Source organism: Grus americana, chromosome 12, assembly GCF_028858705.1.
Source record: "Grus americana isolate bGruAme1 chromosome 12, bGruAme1.mat, whole genome shotgun sequence".
Taxonomy (NCBI): Eukaryota; Metazoa; Chordata; class Aves; order Gruiformes; family Gruidae; genus Grus; species Grus americana.
The window spans coordinates 9,803,091-9,821,164 of record NC_072863.1 but is presented as its reverse complement, the minus strand read 5'-3'; the positions used below and the strand labels follow the sequence as shown (position 1 = coordinate 9,821,164).

At 39.0% G+C, this 18,074-nt stretch overlaps 1 protein-coding gene across 9 annotated transcripts in view; it reads right to left on the bottom strand.

Annotated features, from left to right (window-relative positions):
• Positions 1–18,074, bottom strand: part of KLHL13 (kelch like family member 13) — a 92,507-nt gene that overhangs the window by 66,326 nt on the left and 8,107 nt on the right. For 3 of the 9 annotated variants that reach the window (XM_054840065.1, XM_054840064.1, XM_054840072.1), the window contains 2 exons: positions 15,526–15,590; positions 6,954–7,012 (listed from right to left, as the gene is read on the bottom strand). In XM_054840065.1, coding sequence (XP_054696040.1) covers positions 6,954–6,973 — 20 coding nt within the window. In that variant the 5' untranslated portion in view covers positions 6,974–7,012; positions 15,526–15,590. Of the gene's footprint in view, positions 1–6,953; positions 7,013–15,502; positions 15,591–18,074 lie in introns of all 9 variants that reach the window. The other 6 variants (XM_054840061.1, XM_054840067.1, XM_054840069.1 and 3 more) reach the window with 3 other exon arrangements.

The following is an 18,074-nucleotide window of genomic DNA, read 5'->3' as shown; positions in this document are numbered from 1 at the left end:
GTCTTCCTGCCTTATCCCTTCAGCCATGTTAATTTACTACAGTGCGTCCATCCAATACTCCTGCTTCTCTCACCACATCCAGCGTGAAAAGCTGCTTCCTAATGCCCTTCAGACCTCAGCTTTGCTGGTTTTGCAACATTTGTTCCCCTTAATTAGATCAACCTTCAGCAAACCATCCAACAAGCACCTCTATTTTCTTTCATGTGACCCTTTACGCACAAAGGTGCCTCAAAAAAAAAATCTCTCCTTCAAAACAACCAGCAAGTTGGCAATGACATATGGCACTTGACAGTCAGAGTGCTGATACATCACAACTATTTCTTCTTAGTCACTCAGTTTGATTTACTATAGATCCCCATCTACACCTGCACTCTCTTTTTGCACTCGCGTTATAAGGACTTTGGATGAAAGATGTTTTGTTTTACCTTTGTATACCAGCATTGTTTGTCAGGTGAGTATTCAAACAACATATTACCGAAGGAGAGTTTCTGCAAACTAGATATTGAGCTGTACTTTTCACAGCATTTTCATGTACACACAGAATTAAGGAAAAGCATAGTGTCATTAAATTCAAAAGAATTGAAGATCTAAACTTGGTCACTGAATCTGTCGTTCATGTGGATGAAGTAAAAAATGAGAAATCTGCTTCATAGGAAAGTTCATAAAATTCATTTATTAAATTTTTATTTTTTAATTTAAAACACAAGACTGCATCCAGTAAGGTAGACTATCTGTGAGCCTTTGCAGCAAGAACCAGGAGCTCAAGGTTGACATCACACAGGTAAGCACTACAAGTGCAACTGTTAAGGTAGCACTTTGCCTCTTGCAAACCCAGTACAAAAAGCTGATTATCTCTGCTCAAAGGCCATCAAAACTAAACATGACAAGAGAAGTAAGCTGACTGCTGAGCACTCTCATAGCATGATAAGAGCAGAGACTCAGGCCGATCCATCAGAGGCCATTCTGATCCAGCTGCAAATACCAAAATGCAACATCTGTTGACTCAGGGTTGCTTAGGAGCAAGTGTTAAAGAGGGTATCAGACAAATGTTTTTTAAAAAAAATTCCCCACAGATTTTTCTGTCTAATTGAAAAGACACTACAACAGTGTTCCTTACTATGTTTAAAAAAAAAAAATAAATCAACATACTGTTATCAAAGCTTTTCAGTTTTGGCTCCTTGAGGCAGAAGCAAGAGATCAAAGAGATCATTGTTAAAAACAACAGTTGTGTGAAACTGTCCAAAGTCTAAAATTTAAGGAAGCTTCTGTTACTAGAAAAACCAACACACTTCATATTGCACACAGGAGTTCATTAAAATTCAGCAGTAGGCACATGCTGGATCAGTTCAGACTTCCTGAAATGCCATTTACAAGCAGCGTAATTTCAGGTAAGCCGCATATACTAAAAAGGAAGCGAGACTGAATAGAACAGGATCCACTACACTGAGCCCCAAATACAAAGTTTATAGCCATATTTATACAAAACCATATTTAAAATCAGGGCAAGTAATTCTTGTTTTATGTAAACCATTCTACTGCAAAACTACACTGTACAGCACACAGAGCACTATAAAAGCAATGTAAACATCTGGCACATAAAAAATACACTGTAACATGCAGGATGCAAGCTAGCAATGGAAGTATTACTAATGTGCAGAGTCTAAAGCTCCAGAAGAGCTACTGCTTTGCCCTCATCATGCTAAAACATGTCCAAAAAAAAAAAAAATCATTCAGAAGGACTCCTGCACCAAATCAGAAACTGTTTTACTGCATAGCTACAGCAACCTTTCATAAGGCATTGGACAGATAGCAAAATAAACCTCTAGAAGAGGAAGACAGACCTTTATACAATCTTAATGCAATCAAATCTATAATCTCAAAACCATTCAGCAATTACAACCTCTGCATAGAATTTGCAGGAGCACAATCGTGCTTCTGTGCTCCCGAGCTAAAACGGGATTATTTCATTGCCTAACTACACCGGCATCTGTGCCCTAACAGATCTTGGCTCTCAAGTCAATTCGTGTTTTGGCAGTTATGGGCTTCCTAATTTGAACTCTAAGAGTGACAAGTTTGACAATACCAGAGTCATTGTTAAATTTCAAGGCAAACACAGAGCGGCATTTTTTATATAAAAGATTTATGTAAGTAAAGTTTAAAAACAAACCTGTCTGCTTACACACTTGTTAAGTGACACGCAGGATAAAAGCTGGACTTAAAAAAGCTCAGAACACACTTTTACTCAAACTCCAATACACTAGTTTGTGTGAGCCCTAAGTCATCCTCCGTGGTCCCTCCTCTTTGTACATTATTTCTATAGTTTATCTGAAGGAAATCGGCTATTCTTCCCACACCAATGACCTTGAGATGACACTGCCTTCAACTAGTACCCTGTGTTTAGACTAACCCCTCGGCCTATCTGCTATGGCTTTGCAGCTGACAGCCTCATCAAGACCAGACACAGCTCTTCCCCACCAATACTTCCCATCCAGTAGACCCCCTTCAGACAGGTCTCTCCCGACTGTAGTGGAAGGGTCACCTCTTGCCATATCCACCATTTCAGGCTGTACTTCACGTTTTGGACAGTAAGCTGTGAAGAACCAGGCCGTGAACCTAATGAACCTAACATGCCATGAACCTAACATGCCTTACAGAAGGGCTCTCCCTTGTCCCCTTCCCTTCTTCAATGCCCTTACTTTACTACCAGCAAAGTTAGCTTTTACCTGAAGATTCCCAAGGATGAAAAAACTACCTTGTTACACAGCATCACATCTTGCCTGCACTGAAAGTAAAGTACCAGAAAGCACAATTTTTGCAATGCTGAGGTGTGCATATTAAAACACTGTTTTAAATGAAATATTCTTTTGAATTTTAAGTCAGCTGATCAGGTGTTTCATGCCTGGATTTGCACAATGAACCAAAAGTAAACTCTCACATATTTATGGCAAGATGAAGCAAAATATTATGAAGCTTATTAGTTGGCTTAAAAATATCTAATCAATTTGATGTAGAATTGTTCTTAAAATGTTTGAGTCCTTACATATTTACAGTATCTTCAGTGTTCTGTAAAGGACTTGCATTTCACCTGCATTTTCCATCCCTCATAAAGCCTTTATCCAATACAAGTCACCTATGGCTACAACTTCAGCATATTAGAGCTCATTCATCACCACCTACACTTAATAAATCCACACTGGTGAAACAGACTCCACTGACGAAAGTTTGATTAGATAAGCATTGCATGTAAAAAAAACCCCACACACAGAAGCAATCCAGCAAATACAAGTAAAAGAAAAACCTGTATTATCTCCAGGAAGGTAACAGGACTCATGACATTTGGATCCCACTTTCTCTTCTCTAGCAGTGAAAAAAATCCTGGTAAGAAACCAGCTGCTGACTGTCAGTTATTTTAAGAGCATAAAGCTTTATGTGGTTACTAAGATCAGGGAAGGCCAGCGGAACATATTAGTCCATTCACGAGGAAACTGAATAGCATAGATACAGCATGTCCCTTCGGTGTCCAACCTGTCACATACACCCCTAATCTACTGATTACCGAGGGCACAGCTCAAGTACCTATTACTGTTGGACAAATTAGACTTACTCAGACATGGGCAGATGTCAAGTAGAACAAGGCACCCTCATTCAGCCTGTCAGGAAAAAAAATCAGCATAGGGAAGAGGTACGTATCTCTGTTTTGGTTTAAGTACTTTATTTCTACAATTTTAAGTAAAATACTATCCAGTATACTTAGGAATTAATATTTTTGAAGTTTATTAATGTAGGAGTCAATAATACTAAATGAAAAAGCTTTTATTGTATATTCTCACTTCACTAGCAAAGCCACCTTTTAACTTAATGGACTAAGTTGCAATATATATTTTAAGCTCTTTAAAGCTTGCTGCTTAAGCATTCAAAGGTGAAACATTTTTCCACTTTTAACCAGAAATCCTGCACATTCCTAAGTGCACAGTAATAACCACAATAAAAACAACAGTAACAGGTAAATAGCAATTCCCATTATACATCCCACAAACTTTATATAGTTGCATAAATACCACTCACAGAAAGAGATATTACGGCACAGATGTTAAAGCCAAGGTTATGATCTGGTAGAATTGGAAAAAGAAAACAGTTCCTGCACCTCCACCCTGCAACAAGGACTAAACTCTATTCAATTCACAAGTATCCCATTATATCTTACCCATATTCACCCTTGCAATAATCCCATAATTAACGAAACTAGCCAGATAGATATTACCTGTTACTGCAGCTACTAATGCTGACACCGAGGAGTCTTAATGTAGGCAAATCCAGAAACACCGTTCATGGTGGGTGTCATGGGCTGTAAGCCTTATCCGCTCTTAAGTATCTGAGCATAACCTGACCCAGCCATATGCTGATGACTGTGAAAAGCTGACTGCCATGCAACTAAAAGGTCCATAACAGCAGCGATCTGTACGAATTAAATGCTAGCCCTGCAAAATAACTGCTATTTTTCACAGAGCCTTTTTTAAAATCACCACACTAAAATACAGTCAACATCTGTAAATACACTCAAAGAAAAATGTATGTATTATCAGTAACTGTGGCATCACTATGAAAAATATTTTAAAGGTATGTAGACTGAGACTTGGGACATTTACATCTAAACTATATTTCTTGCTAAAAAAGAGATCGATCAAGTTCCAATGTTAAGCTGATAATAATGAAGATATCTTATTTAAAAAAATGAAGTTATTTCTCAACTGCAAGTTTATCCAAGCCCTGTAGAGTGATACCCAGCTGACAAGTACACACAACTGTACTTGTCTCACACACTGTACCTGTCTCAAGCACATCAAACTTATGCAAGCCTGAACAGACCAGCCGGCCACACAACTTCTATTTCATTCACCCTTTTATCTTCTAGAAAGCTACAGCAAGAGTTTAAAAAAAATTTTCTTTTTTTTTTTTAAGGTAAAGATTTTTAGTTATGAAAAAGCTCCTTTGTCCTAACGAAGCAGCTTAGAAAGTTGAAACAAAAGAATGTGAACCAAACCAACTCTTTGGTCATATCCTCTCACCTCACCACTAACAGCAGAAATCTGTTCTTGAATTTGGAGAATTTCAACAGGGACACTTTTTAGAACAGCATCATCCATGAAGGAAGCAGCCTAAGGAAGCAGCAGACCCCTGAGCAAGTCCCACCTGACATACTGGCTCTCGGGGGCAGACCAGAGCAGTTTGAGGAGCTGCAGAAGGAAGGTCTGCCCATGAGATCTAATCCAGGGAGTCTGCTTGAGCCCTGGCCAGAATCTGAAGACAAGGAGAACAACGCATACCATGACCGAGGAATCAAATAATCCACTACTCTGGTTACTCACATAAGGTATCACAGAACATAATATTTTTATTTAAAATATTAATTATTATTCTTAACAGTTGTATTACTATTAAATAATACTGCATATTATCACTGCTATTCAGCCAACTGTGGTAAAGTCTTCAAGGACTTCGGCCACAAGACAGTGATCTCAAGGTCACAAAGTAAATCAACTCAGCACTATCTCCTGGATAAGTCAGCTGGATCAACACAAGGATTTCTCCTGCTGCTTCATAAAGAATCCAGCTCCTGGCCAGGACACCGTTACAAAGAAATCCTCCCGCAGCCTTCCTGAACTGGCAAGCAGAGTCTGAAGAAGCCAAGGCAAAGATGACTACAAGCCTAAAAACCTCCTCCTTAGATCTAGGTAACAAAAAAGGCAAATCCTATGTAATGAACCCAAACTGGTTCCTACCCAGGAGTTTAAGCAATCACTAGTCTATGATAATAAAAGGATATTTTTCAATTTAAAAAAGAACAAAATTTTCATGGTGTAATATTAATACTACAAATGCAACAAAAATTAGAAATTGAGGTGCCTGAGGTAACAGGAGTTGTTGTAACTTGAGCTCTTCGGTGCAAGTTGTCCACAAAGGCACCATTCTCCAGCTAATTATCATTAAACCAAAGCAGTAGCTCCAGAGTATCAAAGCTTATGGGTTTAAAAGAAAGCACTCAAGACCACATTACTCATATTATACTTAAAACAACAAAAAAAAAAGCACAGAAACTATCATGGAAAATTATAAAATAACATGCTGCTTTAATTCTCAACTGTTACTGGAAATTTGGCAAAAAAAAAAAAAACCATTGGGACTAATTGCCCCAAAGGAAAGAGCTGGCTGATGAGTCTACATTACTAGAAATAGCATATTTATGGAGCCCATCTGACAAACATTGCATGACCTAACTGAGATCATAAAAAATGACCTTGTTTCCACAAAAGTAAATCCTTTAAGTATTTATTTAGGTACAGCTTTATTCTGTCATAGAGGTTCTTCCTTTCCTGCAACATTTTGGGACCGCAGTTTAGCTGTATGCTCCCAGAATTGTTGTGTTCCAGTAGACAGGAACTGAAAACTTTCAGGGAAGCTTCTATTGTCTCCTACTATTCTCATCTTCTTTATGGCAAATATATCAGACTTCCAATCAAAATTAGACAAGGACAATAAGGTGTTACTAACCTCTCATGCAGAGCAGGTAGCACCTGTAAGCTTGACAGAAGAGCTTCTCTAAGTACCAAGTTAACCCTACTAAATGTTACCCATATACCCAATGTTAGGGGGTTTTACTGATGTCTAGAACAGATTCAGCAGTCAACAGTAAAAGCCTTTGGTAGGCTGATTACTATAAAAAAGTTACAAGTCATGGTTAATCATTTATGAAATTGTACATATTCTATTGCTATCTTCCAGCTCTTTATTTCAACAATCAGCTTTGTCTGTGGTTTCCTTGAAGGGCTCTATATTCACAGCTTTCCAGAACCAAATGAAACTGTTAGGCAAATGGCAGAGTTATTCTAAGTTCAGAAAAATAATTCCCACATTAGCATTTTGGGCTTTTTAAAAAACACACATCAGTTACTCACAAAGTGTCTCTCCACATCATCTCTGATGAGCGGAAATATCTCCTCTGTTCTTCATGCACCTGTATTCAAACAGAAAAGAATTGAAGCACAGTCACAGACAGACATCCCGAAATAGCATCTGCCTCTCAGATCCCATGGATTTTCACAAAAGAAGCCAAGATTCATTCTAAAAGTTCACACACAATATGACTTCCCCCTTTCACTAACTTTCTCCAGTAAAATTGCAGAGATAAAGGAGCATGAAAGAAAGAAAACCGCTTCTTGTTTGCATGTATTACACTGCTCTTTGCTGTGGAAATAAGAATGAATTATGAAAACTAATCAAGTGAACAGAGAGAGCACATGCCCTAGATTTTTCAAATAATCTCTTGGTTTAACCCAGTTGTTTCCGAGCCTGCCTATCCCATGAACAATTTACTAAAATGGAAGCTGTGAGTCATTAAAGCCACCTTTTATTTTAAGAGGAAGAGAAACAGCTCAAATTATTTATGTGCAAGACTTAATCACATTAATTTGTACAAAAGGGGCCAAAATTTTCATGAGTTCCATTTTTAAGATCTAATATAGTTGATAAAAAAACCTCAGTGTTCAAATTATTTTTTTTGTCTCAAGAGTATGATATCTTACAGCCTTTAACAAAAATGAAAGACTACAGCCTATATTGAAGTTTGTGAAGTTGTACTTCTACTCAAAGGGACAGTGAAAAAGTTGTAACATTATCATTTAGCAGCAAGTATTGCAAAATATAAACGATGCAATACCCTTTAAAAAAAGCCACAGTTCTGATTTTTGGTCTTTTATATATTTTACATTGATAAACATAAGTAAATCATAAAAAATTAGTAGTTATATGAACTGGATATTTCTTTAAAGCAATTTACTATTAATTCACAGCCCAAAGTAGAAAATTCTGTTTTTTAATGAATACCTTTAACATACAAAAGTAAATTAGTATTTTTAGATACGGTGACAAAACAGTAAATCTATGCAACAGATTTGAAATAACAAGTTGATTTATATATAACAGAGAACAGAAACATCTGCAAGTCATCCTCTCCCCTCCAATTGCTCTGTACCATTAAAAATAAAATTCTGACTTCAGAGAGTAGGTCACAAGCAATACTAATTTAGGAGCCTGTCTAAAGTTTTGTTTTGTTAAAGCAGATTTAGACATTTAGTGGAAGGAAGTTGTACACAGTATTTGTAAGCATGAATTATAAATTCAGGGTCTGCTTTGCAATACTTTAAATGTGCTGTAACGGAGACAGCATCAAACAGAATTGCTTAACAGCATCTAACTTGCCCACTCCCTCCATTGATGCTAGAGCAGCTGGTAGAATAAGGTGGTTCTTAACTCCTGGCGTTGCTGCACCTTGGGACGTCCTCTTATTTCAAACAAACTTCAGGTTTTTCTCTATTAAGTCCACTGAGTAAATAGGATATGATTTATCTATCCTCTATCACCAAACTAGCATGTTCAAAAAGTACCATGTATTTCTGAACTGCTTTCCTACCATCACACTCAGAAATAGGTATTTGCAAAGTCCTACGTGATGTGCAGTGCAGTTAACGTAAGGAGGATGGATACTGTTTTACCACCCTGTGGGCATTGCACAGGCTTCTCTGATGAGGCGAATACACTACACGGCAGTACAAAGAGATCAAAGGACAGGTGGCCCTCAACTTTGCAAAACTCAAATTAATTCTAAGAAATAAATGAAGTTGGCCTCCACTTGGGCAAGCATACACTACAGATGGGTTTGTGTATATAGCTAAGCATCTTCTTTCCATACACCTGCTTGACGAGGTCAAAACCATGTTCCTTTGATGTGGTCTTTAATAGGGTAGCTTGTCTGTACGTATCAACTATACTGCTCACTCCAGTTTGCCTAAAGATTGGGAAGAAAACCTAACCTTTCAATTATTAACTACAAATAAAAGTAATTTGGGGGTTTTTTAATCCTTCCATTTTACATAATTTCCCTAAACAGGGGACTCAAAGTCAACTTAGCTGTGAGTTTTTGGAGAAATAAGTGTTAGTAGCACATAGTAAATTTGTGCTGTACCCAACAAAGCTAGACCCAAATTCCTGAAAAGATCAGTTTCACCTTCTTCCAGAGACTGTTTAACACATTAGACTGGCCAAACTATTTACATACTTTCAGTACTACTTCTAACAACTTTAACCCTGTTGCCTAGTTTCAAATAAAAAGCTATTACAGTGACTTCAAAAATGAAATCCCTTCTATCTGTGTATCTCCACCCCTCACCTGAAGGTTTCTCTGCAATGAGGATTTAGCTTATGTTATCCGCTCACATTACTCTGCTTGTGAAAGCAAGCTGAGTAAGTTATACTGCAAGGTGAAAGCTGAATTCTTTTTTCTCTTTTTTTTTTTTTTTAAAATTTGGGGCGTTTTTTTTTTTTAAACCACTGCTGATGGGACAAAAGAAACTACCTCTCTGGAGCTGCATGGCTGGCATGCAGTAGAAAATCATGAGAAATGCTACAGGTATTTTTTTTTCCTGTACATAGCAGAAAACTAAAGACTACAAAAATGAATAGTGCAGGATGGGTAAGCTGATGCACAGAAGTTATAGAACTGGCAACTGACTGATTTTCTTTCAATAAAGTACAAAATTTAGCAAGTGCATGAGGAATATTTACCAATTCTCATTACCACAGAAATTCAGATAGTTCAGATTCTATGCTAAAAATACTTTTTTTCATACTCAGAAAAGTTTTCATTAACTTTCAACTTTAATGATAGAGCTCCTATCGACTTTTCCATCCTCACTGTCGATTCTACATGCCCAACACACAAATATGAGAAATTCACACCTCTGCTTACAACTTGACATCTACTCACTATATCCACAGAAAGGGCAAATCTGATTGCCAGAGCTAACTTGCCTCCCCCTGCCAGGAGCTGGGGCTGAATTTCTCACTGCTGTGCAAGTTCCTCAGAACTCTGGTTTGTGGTGTTTGCTCCTGTTGCTGCTGTTATATTTTGCCATCATTCTTTCAGATATGCAAAAGCAAGTACAGATATTTATGAATAAAGATTCATTTCCCATATAACCCATTATATTTGTTTTAACGACCTTCAGCATGAGTTTAGGAAGATAATTTAAAAGGGGTGTGGTTAAGACCCAGGTAAAATTAATTAGCATTTCACAGAGAAGTTAAACTACTTCTAATTCCAACTCCATAAAACAAATAAAAACACTGCACGTATTGGTCATATGCAGTGCACATTTAGTGGAACTTATTTTTATGCCTGTATTTCGTCTTCTATCAGAATGCTCTAGGTTTTCAGAGTTGATGGACAATGCACATGGCTTATGTAGGTTACATGTATCAGTTACAGTCAGCTCTTCAGAAACAACAGCAAATTAGTGACACAAGACATGTCAAAGAGCATACCATAAAGTGTGGAGGGCACAGTCTAGGAAGCCATTAAATGAACAAGCCCACGCATTCTCAGGGGCAAACATATGACCATACAGTGAACATGAAAATTACACTAGTCAAGTGAGAGGACAGATCTCAGCAAACACATCGTTTCTACAGAAGTCACGTTGTTTTCAAATGATGCTCAGGAATCGCAAAGCCAGAGGATGCTGTGATTTAGCCTGATCTACAACTTTAACACAGTCCTTTCTCTAGCACAGTAGCCAATGAACATTAAAAGCCTAACAAAACAGAAGTGCTGAAAAACAGACTGTTGACTAAATTCACAGGGAGCAAGAAGCTAAATTCTAGCCTGGAAACATTAATGAAGGACGCAGTTCCACACTTAGTTTGATTTAACTACCACTTGCCTACCTCGTGCTGAACCTAACAAACCCACCAGCTGCACAACTGAACAGAAAAGGGCTGTCGGTGGGCAAGCGGCGCCCAGCACAGCTCGCCCAGCACAGCTCGCACTGCCTCCCATCAGAGGAGCAAGGCGACCCCGCTCACCGGCTGGCAGCCACACAGCCCCAACACCCACTGAGCAACCATGCAAAGAGCAGAAGAAAGCAGCATTGTCGCTTTTAGCAGCAGCTGAGTAAATCCGACATTGAACTACACTCCTAAAAACTTCTCTAAATAAGAAGTAATAATAAGACAACCTCTCTCTAAATACAGAGAAGTATATGCCTAAAAAGGCATTTTTATCTTAGAAGTAGGATGTAGAATAGCCTGATGTAGGCAGTTTTCAGGATGAACTTTGTACACATTTCTGGACATTAGCATAGCCTCCCAGTTTTTATAACAGGCATCAGAGTTGCATTACCCAAGAGCAGCATTAACATGTATCAAGTATCACCTGACAATCAATAATTAACAAGTAGAAGCATTACTAGTTTCCACCTACAAACTAGAAGTATCTAAACACTTTCAATAAAAATCAAGTCCACGCATAAAAGAAACCCTGTATCTTAGACTACAGAAGATACAACTGAAGCTACCAATTTGCTTCAGTCAGCCAAGGTACTGCATTTTGAAAAACTCAGTATCATAAAGGACGCCAATAAACTGTTGAAATACAACTCTAGGTAGCAGAACAGATCTTATCCTAACGGAAATTTAGTAATTGTATTAAGAAGTTTTACCCACCAAAAGCAATGCTACCATGCTTGCTAACTGCAATTACATAATGACCTTGGTTAAAGGACTTTAAAAATATGTTCAATAAAAATTTTATTCAACCCATTTTAGGAACACAAAATAAACCAAGCTTCAGCATGTTCACACAAGGTTAGAAGTCTTCAGTAATATTTTATACAAAACCCCACACTTCTCAGTATAGTATTTCACTCATACAGCAAGAGAAAACAGTTCTCTGAAGATCAAACCATTAATACACTGCTTATACGTCACATCCAAGTAAAAGACTTACAGTTTAAAATGGCACCACAGGCAGCAGGAAAATGCCATGCCATATTGGACGTCCCTATATTATGCTCTCAAAATCAGGAGCTTCAGCAATTACAGCATAGTGTAATCCAACCCCAGGGAATGAATGGACTTTTCTCCATTAGGTTCAGCTCTAACAAGACCAGCTCCAGTCTGGGACCAAAGAAGTGGACAGGGAGGAGGCTGCAGAAAACACACCGCAGTGACAGTGAGTTTAAGGTGCCAGCACAGGGAGGGGACAAGGAGGCAGCAGGGACCAGTGTCCCAAAACACAGGAAAGCAGAAGTGAAGCTGGCTCCCTGCCAGAGCCATGCAGACCTGACAGGTTAGTAACTCTCCTGGGTTCACATCGGCTTTGAAGCTTGAACAGCAGCACCGCTCTGTCTCTTCTGCCCTTGGCCCAAACATTTGCACCATCTCTTCAGACACAGCTGCAGCTCCAAGCATCCTTCAGAGCTGTGCACAGCACCCAGATGGTCTGGCAGTGGCAGCTGCCTAAAACGTTGTCGTTCCCCTACTGCTAGCCCTACATCCACAATGCAAAACAGGTCCCTACCAATGATGATGCCCATATTCCTCTTTGTCCCTGTCCAGTCTTCCATGACACTCCACTATTAAAGGCAACGGGGGCTTCTGCCCCCGTGGTTATGACTGAAGGAAGCTTTTTAATCAAGAGTTAGGACTCCTACCCTACATGGATTGCTTCCGTTTGTCAGGAGCTCCATTCTGGTGAGCGTATGCCACAGATTTAGAGGCATCAACTAAATACTGCTCTGGAAGGATTAATGAAGAGGTCAGTTCACGTCAGACTGAAAACAAGTGATAACAACAGGAGGTGAAATTCTGTGAAGCTTCCTAGTAAAATAACGTACACATCAGTAGACTGAAATCTTCCAGTCTTCAGATGTGACTTTTGGATAGCCACCATACATTATCTGACAATAAAAGCAAAAAAGCTCAGAACATTAAAGCTCACTTTCCCATTTTCTGTTGTAAAACCTTTTGGTACCCCTCTCCTATACCACACACGAGAGTATCCAAGCCACCGGCTTCACTGAGAAATTAAGTCCTTAAGCTACCATTCAAGTATCCATGTGACAAGCTACCTTGGAATCACTTGCCACTAAACTCTGAGCCTTCCCACCTGCTGCTACTTTCATCAGCCACGTCCTTTACCTGCAGGCTTCAACTAAACCACATCCTTGGAAAAAAAAAAGAACCTACATATGCAAATAAAGGCCTGGGAAAAATGCTTCTGGATCAAGTTAGTCAGCATGATTTCAAACATCAATCACCATCAGCAAACTTAATAATTTTGGAGCGCTGTTTACGGGTGAAGGTGGAAGCTAAGGGAATACCAGGCTGCAGATCAACTTAAAGGCGTTGCTTTTCCTTTGTTTTCTAACAGCTATTTTGAGCATACCTTAAAAAGACACAATCGCTGAACTGATAATTCAGGAAACTTTAGGTCATAAGGCTATCCAGAGCACAACACAGTACACACCACTCACTGGCTTATCATAAGTCAAACAAATGACATAAGAGTTGAATAAGATGCGTTTCACATGCTGGTAATTTAGCTTATTACTTAGTAGCATGTGGACATTTTCTAACACTGCAGGATTAATAGCCAAAATGACATTTGGATTTCTAATGCTACTTGTCCTAGAAATGGACATTAAGAACCTCCCAAAGATGAGGACCTCGAACACCAGTACAACAGTCCAGCTCTTTTGGCTCCAACAACCGCCTCAAAAGAAGAGCCGGAGGAGAAGCCACACAACTTTTATATAACTGATTGGCAGGGAACAAAAAACCCAAGATCATTCTAGATGTCTCAACTTGTACTAAGAATCATTTCCATCCTCAAAATTCCTCTTAACTACACTGCACATGCATGGTTATTCTCTGCCATTACGTACATTTGTTCTCAACTCCACAAGAAATCACAAGGCTTTGTCAGAGCAAACCTGTGAACAGCAAAGTTCCCTGCCTTACATTTCAAACAGTGAAGCTTGCTAAATAGGACAGTTTAAAATGAATGAATGTTTTACCTCCAAGCAGCACAGCTTTAATTGTTAGCTCAGTCTATCCATGATCAGAAAAAGCAAAGTGAAGCTTTAGCCACATTCTGGTAAGATTTCAAAGCTATTTAATAATCTGCAAATATATACATTTATCTTTTTCAGCTAAGCTGAACAAACTTCTCAAAAAGCCGAAAGCAATCAGTCTTAACAATATCTCCCTGTGTTACACACACTACTCTGTGCAAAAAACTAAACAGCTCCCTGTGTCTTTATCAATCGTTCTAATAAATGACCTAAGGCTACATAATTTAATCCACAACAATTTAACAATTACAGTATTTTCAAAGGAGAGTTCTGAGATTTTTCACAATATTAACTGTGCCTAACATTTCAAGTATATAATCCAGCTTTTGAAAGCCCTGGGTAAAACACTGCTGCCATGGAAGAATTAAACATGACATGGTCAGAGAGTTCTACAAAAGAAAATGAAATATTTTTCATTCTAACATTTGCATGTTAAGCATTTAAACTGCTGTGAAGAGTTTAGATACAAAAGTTTCCAAGAGCTGTTCCTTTCCAATTGACTATATCCAAATCATGATATTAAACAAAACAAAAGTCTTCTAATTTCTGTCCCAGTGAAGGCTGACAAATAGCATCAACAGCATCTGCTGAAAATTTACACTTTTTTTATGCTACTCACCCACACAGTCTCTCGTAAGTCATCTATTTTGTACTGGGAAAATTCATCAGAATAATTTTCAATGCATTAATTTAAGGATGCCTACTGCAACATCTGGAAAAGGCTACGTAAAGAATACAGCATGTACATACGTAAGTATTTATTTATGTATCCTCCAAACTAGAAAGTTTCAGGCTATCAACAACACAAAAATATCTGAGTATTTTGATTAACACTCAAGAATATCTTTAAAGGTGCCTGCTTTCTTGGATGCATAAACCATTTAATCAACATCTATTAAATGCTAAGTCTCACATAAGGAAAACACCACACACAAGCCAGATATGAAAGGTCAGACTGAAGACCTATTTAGCCACGCTACCTGTCAAACAGCAGCCAGTTCAGGAGTGATGCCAGTAACACGAGACTGCCCTCCAACAGCTTCTGTCAGCCAGCATTTTAGGGACTTCCCTAAAACTAAACTGCATCCACAGTGTAGTCTTTACCACTCCACAATTCACTTTTTTCTTTCATTAATTTGTCTAACCACATTTCAAACTAATTTGTGCTCAAGATATCCCACGACAACGGAGTCTTGATATAATTATACACTAGATAACAATGGAGTCTCACAATATAATTACACATTACAGGAAAGCATTCTTCAGCTACCACCTCAAAAATTTGATAGCGTACCACCCATAGTACCCTTCCCACCTCCAGTGTCATACTGGCTGCAGAGACTCCCCTAGTTTTGTTTCCCAAAGAGTGTTCCCCCCCAAGCCACCCCTCTGACTTACTGTACTGCCTCTTAACTGCATGAAAAGCCAGGAGCACATCCACACTGAACTACACAATGTGTTGCCTAGTTATGCTAATTGAACAGGAACAATTCCACTAGGGTTTAGCCATTTAAAAATAATAATTATTTGCATACACAAATTATCTCAGCTTTCTTACTGTTCATGGCAGGATCCCAGGGCTATGTTTCGCCATTCCCAAGTAGTCCAGGTTAATTTTGACATCTAGAACAAGGTTCAGGAAGAGAAAAAAAAAATTGTCACACACGTTTGCACACTGTTATTCACTGTAGATGTTATTTTAAAGAACTGCAGGGTATAGCATCTCCAACAGAGTTAACTATTGGCTTCTGCAGCTCTTTGAGCTCTATCTCCACTGTGAATGGAAAACTGGATAGCCCCACTTCTTGCCTGGAGGGAAAGTTCACATAACTCACTACAAATCTGTGGCATCCTGCTCTCTTCCACATATACAGAGCATTTCATACACAATTCTGCATGAACACAACTTCAAATAAAAATCAATTTCAACAACAGTCCGTAACAAAAAAAAAGAGATAATTTTTGCTTTTAAACTAGTCAGACAGTCTCTCTGTGTATCTCAGAAGTAGAGCCACCATTTTACGTAAATCACTAAATGCATACAAGCCACAGGAGGTACAGAAGTCCTAACAGAAGTAATATCTTGCATCACGATACTAAGCCAAGCATGCTTTTCATAAATTCACCCCACAGTTGCTATCACAGCAGGAAGCTACCTGGCTGGGCTTGCAAACTGAGCACCAGTCCCAACGTTGAAGCACAACGCAAAGTTACAGCAAAAGGTTTCGCAGCCATTAGGAAGTCATCTTGCTGCCTGAACGAACAACTGGAGAGCAGGAGTTGGGAGGAGACACTGCTTTTCTTTTTAATGCTTAAAGATAGCACATCCAATTGAAAAGGAAAAGCAGGCAGTTACCCCAAAATGCAAAGAGCAATTAGCAGTATTGTCATTTGCATTGGCAGTCATTTTTTTATTCATTCTAACAGAGTGGAGTGAGGAAACACTGGCAACGACACTGCCAGCTTTCACTTCCTGTGTGTTTCCTCTCAGAAAAGAAAAAAATGGAAACATTACACTTGGCGACTCATATTCTCACATTGTTAGCACCAAGCAGTGAGGGTCACTTCTACAATTCAATGAACGAACGGTTCATTGAACCGTTTTTTCAATTTTTTTCAAAGAACGGTTTTTTCAATTACAAGCCCTTGCTGACCTGAAGTTATTCATCCAGTTAAAACAATGAAACAATACTAACAACAAAATCACGTAGGAAACTGCAAGTTAACCAATAGTAACAGATAAAAAAAATGAAACACTGTGGGACGTTCAAACTTCTTCACCAAAACAAAGGAGTTACCTGAAGATTAGAGAGGTTATTGCAGTTTTATTTCATGAAGCTTTCTTTCTTTTCATATTCCTCCTTAAAATACGTCAAATTATTTTGCTTTTTATAGATGCATATCTATGTATGCCAGCCATCAGCAAGACGCATGTTCCAGAATTAAAAGGATATTAATGTGTCAAGGATGACACAGACAAGTCATCAGGAAGCCTGTTAGGTCATTTTGGTGAAGAAAGCCAAAAAGACAAGAAGTTAGAAAGTAATTCCTGGTGGCAAGAAGCTCTCTAAAACTGGGAGTAAGATCCAGGCTTCCCACCATTCCCTATCAGGGCATTTTGCATAACCTGCGTCTCTGCAAAGCTGTGTCAGGCTACTCCAGTGACACACACAGCGTTACGCTGGAGGGCCTTATGAATGGCTCTCAGTAATGAAAATCTCGAACAATGTCAGACTTGTTAGACACATCTGGGATGGCACTGAAACAATAAAGTCAATACAAAGATACCATTTTTCCTCCAACCCACTCATTTTTTCCTCCTCCCATTTCTTTTTCCACCATTATTTATTCCTGACTCCATGTTCAGGACTGTGTAAAGTGTTGCCATGCAACCTCTTCTCTTGCACATTTGCATTTGCCGGCCCAACTCCCTCCTAACATTAATTTTACTAATGAATAAACAATCTGAACTAGTAATGGGAGCTGGTTAGAACCATTCTGCAGGCACGTGGGGAAGACAGGACACTGTCGCACAGCAACCCCACACCGCCTGGCAGCACTGCCAGAACAAGGCTAGCACTCCAGCCATCCCCTGCATCCCCATAAACCACGGCTACATTTAACCACTCCTTTCACTCCACACCAGCAGATCACTACAGCCTAACCGGAAAATACATTAATTCCCTACAAGGACGATGAACTGGGATTCTCTGAACTCACTTGTAATCGCAGGGTTATTTGCAGGGGAGAAGATACATTTCTGCCTGCCTGTGAACCTCTGCCCTAGGTTTGGATCTCCTCCTCTAGGTACAGCTCAGCACCCTCAGCTGCTTGTCCCTGCTCTCTGCCAGAAGGCTACCAGCTGAGCTGCTCTAAGTACTTTCTAACCTATTTACTCAGGATCAACCCATACAAAGAGTGATTATTTAGGCTGTTTAAACCACCCCAGCTTATTTTGGCTGGCATTCTGCAGAAGAGCTCACATAATTGTTTCAGCTGCCAGAGACAAGGTTTACAGCCCCCTCACTGAAATACTTATTCCTTCTACAAACCAGGAATGATGGCCAACAACAAAACCAGACAAGAAACTCCTGACAGGATCCCAAA